General features: G+C 39.6%; 1 protein-coding gene across 1 annotated transcript in view; it reads left to right on the top strand.

Moving 5' to 3' along the window:
* The window catches only part of si:ch211-266k8.4 (carabin), a 61,870-nt gene that overhangs the window by 1,143 nt on the left and 47,326 nt on the right, over positions 1 to 13,401 (top strand). The window contains exons 2-10 of the mRNA XM_053235544.1: positions 600 to 687; positions 1,003 to 1,110; positions 1,629 to 1,797; positions 2,974 to 3,099; positions 3,388 to 3,511; positions 3,772 to 3,841; positions 5,203 to 5,317; positions 6,495 to 6,612; positions 10,717 to 10,829. Coding sequence (XP_053091519.1) covers positions 600 to 687; positions 1,003 to 1,110; positions 1,629 to 1,797; positions 2,974 to 3,099; positions 3,388 to 3,511; positions 3,772 to 3,841; positions 5,203 to 5,317; positions 6,495 to 6,612; positions 10,717 to 10,829 — 1,031 coding nt within the window. The remainder of the gene's footprint in view (positions 1 to 599; positions 688 to 1,002; positions 1,111 to 1,628; positions 1,798 to 2,973; positions 3,100 to 3,387; positions 3,512 to 3,771; positions 3,842 to 5,202; positions 5,318 to 6,494; positions 6,613 to 10,716; positions 10,830 to 13,401) is intronic.

The following is a 13,401-nucleotide window of genomic DNA, read 5'->3' as shown; positions in this document are numbered from 1 at the left end:
ACAGGTTTCAGTGGGTTAAAACAAAGTGGAATTGTTTGATGTGGTGAAACTTTCTGTAAGGTGATGACATTTATGGAAGGAGTCTCCAGCGTCAGCGCTTTGTAACAGTCAGTAAGTTTTCCGCCACAAGAAAGTCTTCAGGTCAGGGGAGTTTACGCTTTCTGGTTTCTCAATAACATGACGAGCTGCAGAGTTTTTTTATATTGTTAACTTCAAGAGAGAGAGAAAAAAAGAGGCTGATGAGGGGACAACTGTTTGTAGCTGCTGTAAGATAAGTGATAATAGGAACTTTGGAGACGTTCCACAACAGTAAGCATAACTACAAATGGATAAAATGTACGATTTGTGCATCTTTCATTAATAATAAATTGAAATCACTGGCAAATTGCTGTGTTATAAGAGAAATAAAACACTCAGGGATGTGCTGTTATAGGAAAATAATCAACTTCTGGGTTGTAACAGTAACAGTAACAGTGCCCCAAAGATTTATTCCTTACTTAACAAACAATTGTTGTAACAAACAACTTCAGCATTAATACAAAGTAAGTTAACACATGTTAAGAGAGGTTTGAATTACTTGTCGTCTTTTCTCTGCTCAGCTATCCTCAGCCGAATGCGGTTAAAGTTAAAGAGCTGTGTGAACTGCTCAGCTATTGGAATGGATCCAGTTTCATTTGCAGAAATCAGGTACGTTCATTTCATGTTTATGCATCTAATTCTTTAGCTCTTGAGATTTTTCCTCAATCTCTGGATTGATTCAGATTTAAGAATCAGAAGTATGTTGCACATACGAGGAATTAGTCGTATGACATGTGACATAGTAAACAGACCAGACAAGTGCATGGACCATTAAAAATATTCAAGACAACAGACATTTAACTAGAGGAAATTTTAAATAATGATAGAATAATAGAGTAAAAGATTGGATATGAAGTAGCAGTTGTGAAAGTAAAAATGAGAAGAATGGTTTGTAGTTGTTTTATCTCATTCCTTTAATCTTAGATTGAACGCTTTATCCGTATTGGCATTCCTCCTACGCTGCGTGGCCGTGTGTGGAAGTGTCTGCTGGACATCGAGGCTGTTCAAGTGGCCAGTGATTTCAACTACCAGGTGGAGCTCAGTCACTGCTTTACTTTCTTGGAAATTTGGGAAGCAGAGAAAGTGTGTATAATGTCATTTCCATGGCTGCTATATAGGGCCTTTTCCCCAAGAGGTACTCTCGCTTCTTTCACCAGAATACTGGAGCTGTGCTTTTTCTACTGGCTGCTGATCCTGTATCAAATGTTTGTTTTTGGTACATGCTTAAAAGTGGCATCAGTAGGACCTAATGGTACTTGAACGATGGGCCAGTGGTAGCTACTTGGTTGTGCAAATAAATAAATAAAAAAAAAACAACCTCAGAATAGTCTGGTTTGCTGTAGATATGCTTTTCCACGTCAAAGCTACACTGCAATATCATTTTTAAATGTAAAAAATTTCCAGTATTGTTTTTATGGCATGAAAGCAACATGGAAAAAAGAAAAAAAAAATCTTTCATTCCTTTTCTGTTTAATCAGTCTATATCTAAATCAGGACTGTTCCTGTTCAGGGTGTAGGTTTATACTCTATGATGTATGTGTGTATTTCAGGTGTGTCTGAGTGAGATCCGGAAGCCTCTGGTGGACCTCAGTGTGAGCGAGTACAGCATCATTTCAGCCATCAGCACGCTGGGCGAGAGAGAGAACGAGCTGGGCTCAGCTACTGTAGGCTCACTCAGCGTCGAAGTGGCTCTCTTCAGACAGATCGCTCTGGACCTGCGTGAGTTACAGCCACTCTATAATACTGATAATTACTGGCACTGATTATAACATTGATCCGTTTAATTTATCTTGTCTGTCTGATCCATCTAAAGCCTCCGCTTTTTCAATCAGAATAACATTCCTACATCCGTACTTCATTTAGGTGTGACTACATTTTGTGTATGATTAACTTCAAGAGAGAAAAAAAAGAGAGGGTGGTGAAGGAACAAATGTTTATAGCTGCTATAACATAAGTTACAACAGGAACTAACTTGCCTCATGGACGTTCCCCAACAGCTATGTTCTTTAATAAATACAAAATAGTAATTATTAGCAAATTGCTGTGGTGTAGGAGGAATACAACACTTAAAGATGTGCTGCTATTGAAAAATAATCAGTTACAGGATAGTAGCAGTACCTTTGCTTTGTGTCAGGTTCCATCACACCACACCGTCTTTGGCTAGTTTCCTTAAATGCAACTATAAAGGGATAAAAAGTATGATGTGTCATTTTTTAATAAATAAAGTTGCTATAAAAGAGAGCTTCTGCATCACACCACCCTTTTCTATAACAACACCTCCCTGAGTTTTTTACTGTTTACTTCTGGTATTAAAAGTAAATACTGAACAAAAAGATATCAACTTTCAATTAATCAACTTTATGTGATATAAATATTCTGTAATACACAGTTTGCTATCTTTTTGCCTTTATAACTGCCCCAGACTTGTTTGTGCCCTTGCAGCTGTAATGTATGGTGTGTTTTGGGCAGAAAGGACATGGTTTGATGGCAATAATGTTCTGGTTTGAAGGTTTCACTGCAGATAAAAATTCCTTTTATATCCACTGGGTGGCGCCGTTCACTAACTTCAGTACTTAAATAGTGATTTTTTTTTTTTTTTTCCCTCAAACTTTTTTTTTTGCTTACTGAGTTCAGTTCACTCTAATATTATTTATGGATTTACAGTAGAAATCTTCCATATAATGAAGTCAGTGGAGATGCAGGATATATTACCGTTATGTTAGAATTCAGAAATGCTTTATTAGATTAGATTTAGCATTTTGGATTTGTACTATAACATGATTACCTGAACATTGTCGACATGTTCATTGTCGACAAAGCCTTTTACTTTGTTTACATGTTTACTTTGCTTCAGGCTCAACATTAAGCTAAAAAAGTGCTTTTTTGTGTTTGTAGAGAGGTCTTTTCCAACACACCGCTCTCTAATGGGCGACACTCCTGAAGCCATCGAGGGTCAGGCCAAGCTTTTCCGAGTGCTCACTGCGTACGCCAAATATAACCCTCAGATTGGGTACAGCCAAGGTGATGGCCTCACTCCCACTCTGCTTTTATCTACAGTACTGTCACAGCTGTGTGTTAGTGCTACAGGTTCTCTATATGAAAATATAATATACGAAGTGTTTTGAATTGTGTTATTGGCTGTAAGTTCTTAAAGGCTTTTTATAACTTGCATGTTAAGGCCAAGATGCATTATTCAGTCACAAGATGGCAGTCATGAATCATGTAGCCAGTAAATAGACATCACAAGTGGTGTTATGTTGTGTTATTACTCAACTCCTAATTAACGCTGGGTGTTTTGCCACTCATTAGGGATGTCGTACATTGCTGCCGTCTTACTCATGCTTCTCAGCGAGGAGGAAGCTTTCTGGGCTTTGGTGGTGCTGCTTGAAAAACCTAAATACCTGTCTGAGCTGTTTGACTCCTCACTCAAGCAGTAAGTGGTTAGAGGTAATAACACGGTTAAGGCTCTGTTCTGGAGCCGGAATATTGTGAGATCAAATCCCGCAATTAAAAAGCATTATAATTTAAAGAACCAATAATGAGCACATTAAACTAAACCTGGGATTTGCCTGGTAGCCAGCACTGCCTTCAGAGCTACTGTTATTGAAACTTAATCTACACCTTTGAGAATTTAGCAGTGTTGTGGTGTAAATGTATTTAACATCTTTACATGTTTTTTTTTTTTTTCTTCAGGATCCAACATCAAGCGCTGGTGTTTCAGCAGCTACTAAAGCACAGGAAGCCTCAAGTATTCCAGCACCTGGTAATTAAAAGATTTCTAAACAACATTTTTATATAATTTATAAAAAAATATTTGAGGAGCATGAGGTTTTTAAGTATTTGTGATACAATACGTCTTTAGTAGAAAACCGCTTGGTGCTAAGTCCCACTGGAGATGTGTATAATCCTTTTTTAAGCCAGTTTCCTGTAATCAAACCCTTTCTCCTTCCAGCTTCAAACAGGAGTAAGACGCCTGATCCGTGTTTATGTTTTGGGGTTTATATCCAAGTGAGTGAGTCAGGAAAATGAAACTGCAGTGACTGGTTCCATTACAGCAGCACCGTCCCTGCGCTGTCTCTCACTTTCAGTCCCATAAGACAGCATCTAAAAAGTCTAAAACACTGAAAACCTCTTTAACAAAAAAAAAAAACAACATCCATTAAGGTCTGTGTGTGAGGCAGTAATGGCATGTCCTCTTAAGACCTCTTAGATTTAAAGATAGGATAGGATAAGGAATCAATGATTAGTCTCATAACTAATACCTACACAGAGCTCAAATCCCTTTAAAGAGCCATCATATCGTAAATGGCATTTAGGAACCATTTTGCATAGCAGTCATCTATATGTTTATGAAATGTGTTTTTTCACATGCATATAATTTAAACAGTGCTCATACTAGCAATACAATTTATTTTTGTCGACCTTAAATCTCCAGACACCACATTTTCCAACAGACATTTTTAGTGTGCAGCTTGTTGGACTCTATCAGTGATTCCTGATGTCATCAGTCATCCCAAGCCTAAGTGTTTGTATGCATGATTAGGGTTGGAAAGATATTATAATAACCTCAGGCATGAAGTTTAATATAAAGTTGGAGTTTGCAAAAGCTTGTTTTGAAAAACGCATTAGTAGTCACTAACTCGATACTAACTTGCCATTTATTTATTTATTTATTCATTCATTCATTCATTTATTCATTTATTCATCTACCAGAGCATGTTTTCCTGTGGGAAGCGGTGGCAAGGTGGGCAGAATTGCGTCCACTCTTTTGCCACAGTGAAGTTGAAGACTCTACAAAGTTGAAAATGTTAGACCTTTCAGAAAAGCCTTGAGAGACACTCTTTTTACTCGCTGACCAATCAGGTCGCAAATTGAGTGGCACACGAGAGAAACAAATCTGAAGACATATATGACATTAGAAAAAGTGTCTAGTTTGAGACCCAGAAGACATACCTTATAATAGCCATATAATAAACTGAATCATGATGCATGTAATGCATATAATCCTAGTGAATAAGATTATGTATAAGCGTACAGACTCTAGGGTGAAAATCCAAAATGTGTCTCTAGTCTTTCTTTCTGTACCACTTTACCTCTCTCTCTCTCATTCTCTCATTGATCCAGGAGAAACTGGGCGTGTCCTCAGTGCATTTCATCATGCAGTGGTTTCTGACTCTCTTCACCTCTCTCCCATGCTGGGACTCAGTGCTGGCAATCTGGGATCTCTTTCTGCTGCACGGTAATAACCCCATCAGCTGCTAGAGCTCTGTGTGTGTGTGTGTGTGTGTGTGTGTGTGTGTGTGTGTGTGTTTTTGGGCTAAATGGAGCTCAGTTATTTCAGACTGGTGTAACTACATTCTGAGGACTTGGCTTAAGCTCGAGCACTCAGGGGTTTGCTCCTGGCTGAAAGTTCCTCCGCAGGGTTTATCTCCACCCTGACTAAGGAACTAACGGCTAAGTGATTAAATCTCGGTACTTGAGCTGGCTGATCTCACTTGGCTTTCCAAATATCCTGTTATAATTCTTGTTACTGGACAAGGCAGATGTCTGTATATGGACCATCAGCAGTGGAAGAGATAAAGAAGGCCTATATCTTTTTTTTTTTTTTTTTTTTTTTTAAATGCATGTTAACTGTATATACTCAGCTTATTTTATTACTAGTGTACTATTATTTAGAAATGTTAGTAAATAAATCTCTTTTGTCACTGTGTACTTTTCTGTCTCTTGCCTTCATGCCCTTTAGTCTTAATGAAGGAGGCGTGGCCTCTTTGCCTGCTAATCTTAATGAAGGAGGTGTGGCCTCAGTGCCTGCTAATCTTAATGAAGGAGGTGTGGCCTCAGTGCCTGCTAATCTTAATGAAGGAGGTGTGGCCTCTGTGCCTGTTAGTCTTAGCGAAGGAGGTGTGGCCTCTGTGCCTGCTAATCTTAATGAAGGAGGTGTGGCCTCTGTGCCTGTTAGTCTTAGCGAAGGAGGTGTGGCCTCTGTGCCTGTTAGTCTCAGTGAAAGAGGTGTGGCCTCTGTGCCTCAAACTGAATCATACTGAATGATACTGAATTGTATTGAATGGTGTTGAATCATACTGAATTGTACTGAAACATATTGAATCATACTCAGTGATATTAAATCGTATTGAATGGTACTGAATCATTTCGGCTCCTTTAAATACATGAGGCAGAGGAAGTGAAGGAGAGAGTGTGAGCCTCCAACAAGCCATTTTAGGAATAAAGTCTGGCAGATATTTGAAAATCATGTGAGAAAACATTTTATATATTTTTTGAATGGGTAATACGATAATTATGGCTGGTGTTATATTTTAATTTAACGCAATTTATGAGTTAAATTTATGAATAAGAAGCCCCCCCCTCTCTCTCTCTCTCTCTCTCTCTCTCTCTCTCTTTCTCTGTCTCTCTCTCAGGCATGGTGGTGGTGTTTCGTGCTGGTTTAACCGTCCTCCAGCTGCTGGAGTCTCGTCTCATGAGTATGACGGAGGAGGCGGCTGTGCTGCCTGTTCTGCTGCGTGTTCCTGTAGACGTGTGAGTCTGAGCAAAACCGTCAGCATTCAGTACTGCTACATTAACCTAAAGGGGTACTCCACTTTCAATGGGTATGGAAAAGTATTGACACCCTTGGTGAAAATCGGTTTTAAAAAGTTAGCAAACTTCTTTTTTTTTCAGGTCAAAAATTATTAGCACCCTTGATAAAGACAGTTTTAAAATAGTAACGGAAAAAATCTTTTTTTTTTTTTTTTTTTTTCTTTTTTTCTCCAGGTCCAAAATTAATGGCACCCTTGGTAAAGATGGGTTTAAAAAGTTTATGGAAAATTGTCTTAATTAGGTTAATCCCATGCTGAAAATATGAGAGAAATCTTTTTTCAAATAAAATGAAATTCCCCCCCCCCCCCAAAAAAGAAAAAAAAAAAATCAAATCTAGAGCTGAATGTACATTCACGGTTATTGGATCAACCTGTTTAAAATGTGAATGTTTCACAGTTTTAGTCCACAGATTTTAAGCCTGATTGTGTAGAAACCTCTCAGCTATTACATGAGTATTAGAGTTCATGATTTTTAGAGCTCTTGTGCTGTTAGTAGTAAACTCAGATTTGATGAGAAGGAAAAGTGACGCTGTGGAGTATGGGTCAGTTATGCTGAGCATCACTACATGTGGGTTTCTTTGAACAGAGAGATAAAATTCTTATCACATTTCTGTCCTGCATCTGTTCGACTTCAGCTTCAGACAAAAGAAGGAGGCGGGCATTTCAGTGTTAACACAGAAGTGTTGTGTTGATATAAGGCTCACTATGGCAACCTGGACGTGAGGTCATTGCTGAACCAGTGTTGGAGCTCAGACTGGTGAAAATCCCCCCTGATATTGTTAAATCTGCTTTGATCCCCCATAACCTGTAATAATGGTATGATCCACATAATAACTCCATCACATGTCAGTAAAATATTGGTACCATGTGTACAAGTCACAAACACTGCTCAAAAGTGTTTCTTATTGTCAGGAGTTCTCAAAACTTTTTACAGTCAACAACTGTACAAACAAATCACAGACCAACTCAAACAAACTATTTAAAAAATTAGCCATATTATTTAAATGTGTAAGATTTAAACATTGTGTACGACCTTTCTCTTCACACAATATTTTTCCTACTCATTAAAGGTGTTTTTATTTAGTTATTTTTTGAGTGTGTATGTTTATTGATGTCACTTTGTGTTGCATACTGTGTTTTTGGGTGTTAGAAAGGCACTAGATAAACTAATCAAGCAACTAAATAAATAAATGATATTTTGGTTGTCTGTCTGTCTGTCTGTCTGTTTTCTGTCCATCTGTCTGTCTCTGTCTATTTATGTGTTGGTTGGTCTGTGTGTGTCTCTATCTGTCTGTCTGTCTGTCTGTCTGTCTATTCGAGTAACCTCAATCTGTCTGTACTTGTGTTTATCTGTTTACTGTTTATCTACTAAATGTCTGAACCTTCCATCCATAGAACCCATTTTTTAACTAAAATTGTCAGTAGATTCCATTTGAAATTATTTCCAGAAGTCATAACTTTTAAAATGGTGGGTTGTTATTTCCACCATAGTAAAATAATTAGTCATTCACACAGGACCTCATTTTGAGATCTATGGATCTAAAACATACAATAACGGGTGGGGGTGGGGGTGGTGGGACAGGGCCATGTTCATGCAGCATGCTAATGAGCAATAAAGTGGAGTTGAGGGGGACTGAGGCATTTATATGCAGATACACGCCTCCACAAAGAGCTTCACATGAGCGAGAGGATTCCCGTAACTGCTCTGGTGCTGACTCTCAACTCGGCAGCTCAGATCTGTCCCTCTGTCTCACTGTCCCTCTGTCTCACTGTCCCTCTGTCTCACTGTCTCAGAGGATTCCTGTAACTGCTCTGGTGCTGACTCTCAACTCAGCAGCTCAGATCTGTCTCTCTGTCCCTCTGTCCCTCTGTCTCACTGTCTCAGAGGATTCCTGTAACTGCTCTGGTGCTGACTCTCAACTCAGCAGCTCAGATCTGTCTCACTGTCCCTCTGTCTCACTGTCCCTCTGTCTCACTGTCCCTCTGTCTCACTGTCCCTCTGTTTCACTGTCCCTCTGTCTCACTGTCTCAGAGGATTCCTGTAACTGCTCTGGTGCTGACTCTCAACTCGGCAGCTCAGATCTGTCTCTCTGTCCCTCTGTCTCACTGTCTCAGAGGATTCCCGTAACTGTGCTGGTGCTGACTCTCAACTCGGCAGCTCAGATCTGTCTCACTGTCCCTCTGTCTCACTGTCCCTCTGTCTCACTGTCCCTCTGTCTCACTGTCTCAGAGGATTCCTGTAACTGCTCTGGTACTGACTCTCAACTCAGCAGCTCAGATCTGTCCCTCTGTCTCACTGTCTCAGTGTCTCAGTGTCTCAGAGGATTCCTGTAACTGCTCTGGTGCTGACTCTCAACTCAGCAGCTCAGATCTGTCTCTCTGTCCCTCTGTCTCACTGTCTCAGTGTCTCAGAGGATTCCTGTATCTGCTCTGGTGCTGACTCTCAACTCAGCAGCTCAGATCTGTCTCTCTGTCTCACTGTCTCTCTGTCTCACTGTCTCAGTGTCTCAGAGGATTCCTGTAACTGCTCTGGTGCTGACTCTCAACTCAGCAGCTCAGATCTGTCTCTCTGTCCCTCTGTCCCTCTGTCTCACTGTCTCAGTGTCTCAGAGGATTCCTGTAACTGCTCTGGTGCTGACTCTGAACTCGGCAGGTCAGATCTGTCTCTCTGTCTCACTGTCTCTCTGTCTCAGTGTCTCAGTGTCTCAGAGGATTCCTGTAACTGCTCTGGTGCTGACTCTGAACTCGGCAGGTCAGTTCTGTCCCTCTGTCTCACTGTCTCAGTGTCTCACTGGGAATCCAACCGCCTGAAACCAAATCTCTGTGATGGAGTTTAAAAAAAGAAAAAGAGGAACATTGTTCTGATGATGAACCTTGTGAGTGTAAGAACAGTTTTCTCTCCCAGACTCCTCCCTCTTAACATCTGTCCTCTCAACATCTGTTCTGGTCTCCAGTAACGTTTAAATCTCATTTAGCTCAGATTTACAGCAGCAGTCAGAGTGTAATCATCTCACACTGGAGACGCAGCAACTGTCTCAACCAGCTGCTCTGCTGCACAGTGCCTGTTCCTCTCCTTCTCTCACTTTCTTAATCTCCCTTTCTCTCTTTTTTCTTTTTATTCATCCTCATTTGTCTTTCTTTCCTGCTTACTTTTTCCTTTTTCTCCTTTCTGTTATTCTTTTTTCTTTCTTTGTTTTTCTTGTTACTTTCACTTTCCTTTTACTTGTCTTGTTTCCTCTTTCTTTCTTTCTTTCTTTCTTTTTATATTTTTCACTTTTTCTATAGTTATTACATATTTGCATTCAGCTCCAAAGTATTGGCACCTTTGGTAAAGATGGGTTGTTAAAAAGCCCTGGAAAATTTTCAGGTCAAAATTGGTTTTAAAAAGTTTCTTTCTTTTGTTCTTTCAGTTCCAAAATTATTGACACCCTTCATAAAGCTGGGTTTTGGGGGGGAAAAAAAAACAGTTATGGAAAAATATCTTAATTAGGTTAACCTCACACTGAAAATATGAGAGAAAGCTGAGTTTTAACCAGCTCTGGAGCCTACTCTACATTTGTACTTTAATGGATCAACATGTTTGTGTGAACTTTTCACATTTAGTGTTTTTTATTCTTTGTTTCCTCTTTTTTGATTGTTTTGCTTTCTTGCTTTCACTCAGTCACTCACTTTGGCAGCTCAATTTTTGCTGCTTTTTGATCACTTAAGAAATGAAATTGGACCTTTGTCTTTAGGAGCACAGAGAGGGCAGGAGAGCTGTGTTTTGCAGTTTTTGTCTGTGTGTGATGGTGTAATTAATGCTGCTGTTTGAAACCTATTGACATAATCCACTGAACTCTCGCCAGCTCATGTCATGATGTTGACAGTTCACATCTCCCAGAGGAAACGCTACATGATGTCATCATCATACTATTTAGGATGATGTCTTTCATCTCTTGCACCATCAACTGGAGCTTGCTTTCTGTCAGATAATCATGTGCTATGATCTTTAGCGTAATGTTGAATCCTAGTTATGATTGTGTGTGTGTGTGTGTGTGTTTTCCAGCTCTCAGTACCACATCCTGATTCCAGCTTTATGGAGCACAGAGGTGCAGGAGTGGGAGATCAAGTGCATGAACAGGCTCATACTGGAGGATACTGATGAGGGTCATGATACAGGTACACATGTATGCATATACACACACACACACACACACACACACACACACACACACACACACACACAGTGTCATGTTACTAGTTTTTTCCCACTATATCAATAACGCAATAATACTATCGTATCATGCTATGGATAATTGGATTTGGTAATTTAAAAAATTTTAATATTAATTTTTAATATTAATATTTTATATTTTAAATAACACATTGATGATGGTCTAACCAGCAAACAATTTTTTTTGTTATTAGTAATAGTTGTGCAAGAATGCAGTCTGGGTTGGAGGGTATATCCCAAACAATATTTCCTCAGTGAGAATCCGACCCCTTGTCAGATCTAGTCGATGAGCCGTGCTGTAGTGCTCTTAGACTTTTCCCCAGTGAGTCGCCCCAGTCTAAAGCTTTTGGACGGTTTATCGAGCTTTTAAATGGATTTTTTGAGGACAGATCATCTGCCACGTGGTTTGGGGCCCGGGGGAAAGCGCTGACCCCCCAGGCACAAAGCTATCGCTGAGGACAGAGGGTTAACCCTGATTTCACACAGACAGCATCATTTACACTTTTTCTCTTTACCTCATCATTAGTCACACATAGAATCATCACTCTCTCTTCTTAACCACTGTCTTTCACTTCCTCTTGTTGATTTAGTTACGATGTCCTCACTGCCGCATGCCATCCTGTGATTTAAGCGTATTATCACCGTATGCTCTTCTCTGTCTAGTATCCGTGACTCAGAGTCTCTTTATTCAGGAGGAACTCCCAGAGGCTCTGTCTGGGTTTAAGATCTTCAGGGAATTATGCAACTTATACTGTGTGTGTGTGTGTGTGTGTGTGTGTGGCAAGAACCGGAGGTGTATTTTTGGGGGGGCCTTAGTGTAAAATTAATTGTAAGGTCTAGAACTGAGCAGTGTGTGTGTGTGTGTGTGTGTGTGTGTGTGTGTGTGTGTGTGTCTCCTGGGCAGAGACAGCATGACTCACATTGAGTCATCCGCCCTCTCCATCACTCTGCTAGTAGTGTAATGAGAACAAACCCAGAGACCCAGAGACCACGGACACACACACACACACACACACACACACACACACACGAGCAGTCTGTCACTGTGTGTGAAGCACCTGTTGAACGACCACAGCTCGATTTAACAGCGCTCGTCTTCACTTCCCTTCTCTGTTTTTGTCGCTTTGCTGAGCTTACAGCTGCTCGAGGCTGTGTGATGTTTAGCGCAGCTATCTTACTCTTCCGCAGAGGCCAGATGTTATAGGCAGGTGTAGTGGGATTATTGAGTACTTGTTAAGTAACCATCTCGTTGGTTTTGACCTGACCTGAAATAAAAAAGAGGCTATAGATGATTCATGTTAAAAGGTGAACGCATAGTGAGACACAGTGGCAGAGTTTGCTGGCATGCAGTAAACAAAGCCAAGTTCATTTGATCTCATAGGTAAGGAATAAAGCACTTGATGATGTGCTGTTATAGGAAAATAATCAATGACGGGATGGTGTGATGCGGCCCAGCACCAAGGGGAGTTACTGTTACCTTCCCCAAGCACACTCAGAAGTGTTTTATTCTCCTTATACCACACCAATTTGCAAATGCAGGCATGTTTCATTTATTAAAGAGCAACACATTATATTTTTTAAATTCATTTATAGTTACGTTTAATGTTGTAGTATGTCCATGAAACAACTTAGCTCCTGTTATCACTTTTGTTATAGCAGCTAGAAACACCAGCTTCCTTCACCAGGCTCTCTGTTTTCTCTCTCTTTTGAAGTTAATTATAAAAAATCGCAGAAGTTACTGGAAACCACAAAGCTTAAACTTCTCGCCGTGAAGACTTTCCCATGTTGAGAAAAACTTACTGACACTGGAGACTCCTTCCAAAAAAATGTCAAATAAAATGTTAAATAAAACTTCACCATATCAACAATTAAACATTTCTAATCCGTTTATGTGGAGCATCCGCCTTATGAGTCCCTGTGTAAGTTGTTACAATAGAAACAATAATATATTGCAACGTATTAGATTTAGGCTGTTATAGAAAATTAATCAACACCTTCTGACCAATCAGAATTGAGAATTCAGCAGCGCTGTAGTATCTATTTCATACCCATGTGTTTCGTATTTTCAAATTTTGTACTTATTACATGTTGAAAATTTTTTTTTTTTCTTTTACAAAGTTTGCTGACAGTTTGTTTTGTAAAAAGATGTCTTCAATTATGAGAATACTGTATATCACACATAATCATATCGTAAAGTTTACTCATAAGTACTAGCGCAAAGTCTGCTCTCCAGATCAAGGTGTTTAGAAAAAACATTTGGGTGGAAAACCTGCAATCTGGCAACCCTGCACTCTTCATTAGTGGAGTTTGTGTGCTAGAATTTACACAGAGGTCACAGAAATAGTTTGGAAGAAAGAGCACTGATGAAACCATCATACAATCATGCAAAGAAATATCACATTACATTACATTAACTAAACTGTACATCCAAAGCCCTGATATTCCGACTGATTCATTCCTGAAAAGTGGAAGCCTATTTTCAATTATTTTTAAATCTTTTTTTAATAATAATTTAAT

This window comes from Pangasianodon hypophthalmus, chromosome 7 (assembly GCF_027358585.1).
Source record: "Pangasianodon hypophthalmus isolate fPanHyp1 chromosome 7, fPanHyp1.pri, whole genome shotgun sequence".
Taxonomy (NCBI): Eukaryota; Metazoa; Chordata; class Actinopteri; order Siluriformes; family Pangasiidae; genus Pangasianodon; species Pangasianodon hypophthalmus.
The sequence above is the reverse complement of the archived record's forward strand: the minus strand, read 5'-3'. Positions and strand labels throughout refer to the sequence as shown.